General features: G+C 38.5%; 1 protein-coding gene across 2 annotated transcripts in view; it reads right to left on the bottom strand.

The window, feature by feature from the left end:
• LOC124949564 (zinc finger protein basonuclin-2-like) overlaps window positions 1-5,033 on the bottom strand; it is a 208,952-nt gene extending 203,919 nt beyond the window's left edge. The window contains exon 1 of one of the 2 annotated variants that reach the window (XM_047494835.1): window positions 4,450-5,029. In XM_047494835.1, the coding sequence (XP_047350791.1) occupies window positions 4,450-4,815 (366 nt within the window). In that variant the 5' untranslated portion in view covers window positions 4,816-5,029. Of the gene's footprint in view, window positions 1-4,449 lie in introns of both variants that reach the window. The other variant, XM_047494844.1, reaches the window with a different exon arrangement.
• Window positions 5,034-5,923: the final 890 nt, after the last annotated feature.

Raw genomic sequence — 5,923 nt, forward strand, 5'->3', positions numbered from 1 at the left:
TTGTTGGTAATACAAAAAAATTCAGTAAACTGCGAGATCTTTTTTATTGTTTATTTTATATACACAGGTATGTGTATAATGAAACAATGTGTAAAATTATAAAATAAAAAAGAAATTTCATTCTCAACGATGCACATTTAAAATATTTTCAATCAAATCATTTAGCTAGCATTTTAATTTCCGATCAATATAACACTCTTAATACTCTATTTTTTTATTTTTTTTATTCCTAATATTTAATGGAATATAATAAGCAGTATCTAAATATATAATGGAATTATTAAATGTTAAACAAATAAAAACGATCGAAACTATTCTGCTACGAAACGAAACGAACAAATAAACAAAATGATAGATATCTGAGAATTTGTTAAAAAAGATAAAATAAATAAACGACTCTGGTCGTATCCCTTTTCTCATCATTTCGAATGCGAACGATGAAAGCATCATTTTCTCTTTACTGTCTGCTCGATGACGATAAAGCGATCGTCGATCGGCTGTCGAATAGAGAAGAGTTGAAATATAAAAAAAAAAAAGAGTGCGTTTGGCATCGCGGACAGCGATCCAGAGGAAAACCTGGGGACGGTCGGCGGCAAAGCGTGATGTGAATAAACGCGCGCCATTAATAATTCATGTGCCATAAAGTGACACTGAGAGAGAGACAAAGAGAGAAAGAGAAGAAGGATAGAGAGAGAGAGAGAGAGAGAGAGAGAGAGAGAGAGAAAGAAAGAGAGAGGACTGCTCGTGATTACGGGCGATATCGAGAGTCAACCCGTAGGTAGGTATATACGTCTCTATATTTGTGTACGTATATATGTATATACATACGGTAGGGCATTATAAAAGCCACAAGTGTTACATTGCACATCGGTTCTTCCTACGTTTCTACCTAGCGATCGTCGCGTGTCATTGAAATTCCCTGCTTTTCACGCTAATAAAACACTCTTTTTATAATACACCACCAGAGCCCACAAAATCTCTGCTCTACGGACTATCATTTCTGTAAATGGAGAGTTTGACGAGTTTGTGAAAGGGAAAATTGAATGCAAATCGATATAGTAGAAAGATCATATCTGAAATAATTCCCAGGAAATAATACATACATATAATCGATTTATCTAAATTTCTGATAAACTCTTATGATTGAATATATTCTATCTTCATGTAACAATGAATAATATAAAAATGTTATAATTATCTATTTAACATTTGATTTTGTTCAATTAGAAAATACAAATTTCTTATTAACGAATCTAATTAAATTTTCATCTATTCATTCACTTCAAATTAAAAGATAAAGATATTGTTTAATCATCGTCATTATCATCGTAACATCAACAATACAAAATTTTCAATCTCTCGAAGATTTCGTTTCTTGAACACGAAAGATTCTTTCATCGGATAAGAAGGGAAAAAAGAAAAAAAAAAGAAAGAAAGAAAAAAGCACAGATAGTACCTATCTACTTACTTTATAAATCGTGTTTGTATACGATGAAAAGCGTGGCGAGGGGAGCGGGACTCCCCACGCCTTCGTTCTTTTCAGAACCGTTCTCATTTTCTCGACACTGTGTCTACGAGACGAATCGAATCGTACGGGGCCTGGTATGCCCCTTCGAAACTGGCCCCATAGCAGTGCCATGTGCTGCTGTAGGCCTGCCTGCCACTCGATCGAACGCCCTTCAGGTAGAAAAACGCATCGGTCGGCTAATACACGCATCTGGCGAGCGTAACCACCCCTTTCCACCATTTCCACCCTTTTTACCTATCCTCTTTCCTTTTCTCTTTCCTACAACGATGGTATTTGTAAATCGTCACGGTTTTTATACATAATATGCCATATAGATGACAGGTTTTACTTTTATTAAAGGCTAAATGTTAATCTCCTATTACGAACTCAACGTATATATGTTAAAGGTGAAATAACGAAACAAACAAAAAATAAAAAAAATAAAAAAAAAAAAGAAGAAAGAAAAAAATAATTTAAGAACAAAGGAACTATTCTTACACGTATTTAATTAGTTTCGAGAAAGTCATTTCAACGTGTACTCAACGATGTATCGTTATCTTTATTACTAAAAAAAAAAAAAAGAAAAAAAATTATTAATCTGAAACAAATAATCCAATAGATATCATTATTATCAAATCCATATGATAGGAACTATTCGTTTACTAAGTACATTTAAGTAATAGAAAAGACATTGATGCAAAATCCTGGATAGAAACGATCCTATCTGAGAAAATCGTTTCGGGAGACTGCGCCTATCTAAATAAGCACAGGTGTGCCATTTTTGCCGAAGGCAATAGAAATTTATAGACTCCTTCGCGCCTTCGTTCTAACGCAAATCGATACTCTCGGTTACGGCGACAAACGAAAAGGAAAGAGAGATAGAGCAGAAATCGAAGGAAAGGAGGCCCAAAGGGATCGGCTTCGATTCAATGCCCTTATTCGTTCTGGATATACGTTACTTGCTAAGTGTTATCTCGATACAGGTGCGTACGTCCGAGGATGGAAGATGAACGATCGTTAAAGAGAGGAAACACTATGCAGATGAGAGTATACACGGACTTCTCTAGTATACTATTTCTGTCTCTCTTTATCTCTCTCTCTCTCCCTCTCTTTCTCTCTCTCTCTCTCTCTCTCGCTCTCTCTTTTGCTCTTTCTTCTTCTCTTTACTTCTCGACGATACATACATTCCAAACACTTAGAGAACATCGATGGCTTCCGCGCGATTCGAAAGACTCGCTTCTAACACCTACTACCTAGGAGAGTCTACTTCTTTTGAAGTAGAATCCGCCCAGAGATCGAGAATCAAACATAAAGAAAGAACACATCGAATAGCTCGTATATCCTTCGTCGTTAAAACGGAAAGTGGAACCTGCTTTTCCATCTTTTATTTTGTCGATCTTCACGTCGAAGTTCAACCAATCGAGATACGTAACTATAATTATACTATATCTATATTTAAAAATTTCTAAGTACATTGATATATATATATATATATATATATGTATATACATACATATATATATATATATAAAGATACCGTAAATTGTAATATCTATTAAAAGGTATTTATTACTTATGATAAATATTTATTCAAACTGATTATGTATTTAATCATCGTTCATCCATTCTGAAAAAAGGAATGATCGAATTTATCATAAATTCTTTAAAAAGCGTAAATATCTAATGGATAAATTCCTTGATCGAAGAAATTTTATTGAACATATCCAAAGTAAGAAACTATCCAACATCAAGGAAAGTTGAGCGTCGTACGTCGTACATAAGACGCTCGTAAATTCAAGAGAACTCGAGTGACCGCTAAAGAAGCCATCGATCTCGTTTCATCGATAATCCAATGCCGGTGGTATCGACAAGGTCTACACACGTATCTCTTTAGCCTTCCCTTCGTCAAGGTGCCGGGTCCTTCCCGGAGGGCCGAAACCGACGCACGATCCGCATAATCACCGTAATTTCGTCCAGCGTGTCGTAATTTTTGAACGAACGGTCATAGGAACGGTTTCATTCGATTTCATTTAATACCAACGCGTAGGTATACCTATACCCTTAAGGCATGATCCTCCTTACTCTACTTTTCTGGTCTCTCTCACTCCTCCCTCTTCCTCCTTCACTTCCATCCTTTTCTTCTCTCTCTCTCTCTCTCTCTCTCTCTCTCTCTCTCTCTTTCTTTTCTTTATACTACGATAGGTAATCTAGAAAAAAGGAGAAAAATAGAAAGAAAGAATACTGAAGAAAAAAAAACGTCGAAAAACAAAGGAAAGGGAGGGAGAGAGAGAGAGAGAGAGATAGAAAGACGATGGGGAAGAAGGAAGAGAAAAAAGAAGGTGCAACGTGCTGTCCGTCAAAACGTTATTCTCTGTACTCTAAACCATTGATTAGCGTGAGCTGAATTAATAAGATTAATGAACACGATACAGAGCTTGGTTTTACGAACGGCGAGTTTCACTTCCGTATCGGCGCAGCGGCCCTGTGCGAAAATGCTCGAGTTACGTCGCCGAAGTATAATGGATAATAAGCGAAAACGAGCGCTTTAACTCCCCAGGACTTTCGATCGCCCACTTTTTTCGATTTAAAGAGTGATCCAAGTAGATTGGATCTCATCTATTATAAAACGAACCGGTTCATCGATTGAATCCCAACGAATTACGAGGAACGATCCAATTTCTAAAGAAATATAAATTATTTTTCCTCTTTTCTTTTGTTCTTTCTTTTTTGTTTTGATTTGTTTTAATCGTAACTTCGATTGCGCTCGAGTTCGGCCCATTTTTCTTTCTTTTTTCTTCTTCTTTTTTGTTCTTTTTTTCAGTTATCAGTCGAAACGTTTACGTTACATTTTTTTTTTTTTTTTTTTTTTTTTAATTGAGAAAAAATGAAAGTTAAAATCTGTCGAAGACGACAGAAGATAAACGTAGAAGAAAATAACTCACGGGTATCGATGGTTGCAACCCACGAAGAGAAGCCGTCGCGTTGCTCCACTTTCGTTGTTGCCTATTTTGATATTGTCCGGTGGTTCTATAGATGCTATTGTTTTGATGATTAGGACCGTATGGAGCACGTTGTGGCACGGACGACGGTCTAAAGGGTGGATAGGATAAAGATGGATAAGCCGATGCCTTAGCTCGATGATAATCGTCAAAGCATTGCTGCTGTTGTTGATGATGATGATGGTGATGATGAGAAGGAAGTGAGGAAGGATGATGAGGTTGAGGGGGTCGATGATGATGATGATGATGATGATGATGATGATGATGATCACGAAGATAGCCGTCGTTTGTGAGGGCAGATACCGCCATCCTATAAGCTGCATGTCGATCGTGCGACGATCGTTCTCGATCATGATGATCCTCGTGTTTAGGCTCGTCAATACGTCTACTCGGAAAAACATCCGGTAAACGTGGAGGTGGTGCGCTCGTAGGTGGCCCATAAAAACGAGGAAAACCAAAAGTAGAATTTGTTATATCGGGACGTTGATATCCTACTCCTGTTGTCCCTCCTCCTCCTCCTCCTCCTCCTCCTCCTGTCACTCCTGCTCCTCCTCCTCCTGTTCCTATTCCTCCTCCTCCTATTCCTTGACAGTGAGAAGGATAATCAGAGCTCTCGAATTTTCCGAGAAAAGCTTCGGGTTTTCGTTCATAACCATAATCCAAATCCGGACGATGATGATAATCATCTCCTCGTGATTCGGTCTTGGATTCGTAACCTTCAGTAGGCTCCGGCATCTCCAGCTTCACTTTCACTCTGCCGTTATCGAGCAGCTCGCTGCTAATAGTTCTGTTGTCGCTCGACGGCTCGCATTTCACCTGCGGAGACCTTGCACACGGACTCCTCCGCTGATCTAAATCCCCGTCACAACCACCCACGCTAGCTTGCTGCATTTTCTCCACGATGTTCTCTCTTTCTCTCAGGTGTCGGATCGACACTCCTTCGTCGATAATCTCATCGTTCTCTTCATCAACCTGAAATCTTGAACGATCTTCCGTGCCACGTGATACGTGCAACAAAGTATGATCTAAAAGAAAGCATGTCTGGGGACTCTATATGAAAAATCAAAATCCACCAGGAAAACCATAAGAAACCTGTCTCCGTCGTCATCGTTTTTCTTCCCAAATTTCAAGACGTTTTAGACACGAAAAGGATTCAATGAGAAACGAAAGTTTCTCCATTTCTATGATAGATCAAATAGAAAAGGCACTTCCTTCGCATAACACACCTCCACGTTTCTAACTTTTCGAGAGTCCAACGATGTAGGATAGATACGATAAGTATGGTGGGGGATGACGAAGTGGAAGAGAAGGAGAACCCCTTGGCTGAGGTTGGAGAGGGGGAGGACAAGGGCGGCGTGACAGTTTCCTCGGTGTCACGTGTCCTCGACCTTAAGCCCCGCCTACGAGAACAATTTTC

Source organism: Vespa velutina, chromosome 5 (genome assembly GCF_912470025.1).
Source record: "Vespa velutina chromosome 5, iVesVel2.1, whole genome shotgun sequence".
Lineage (NCBI taxonomy): Eukaryota > Metazoa > Arthropoda > Insecta > Hymenoptera > Vespidae > Vespa > Vespa velutina.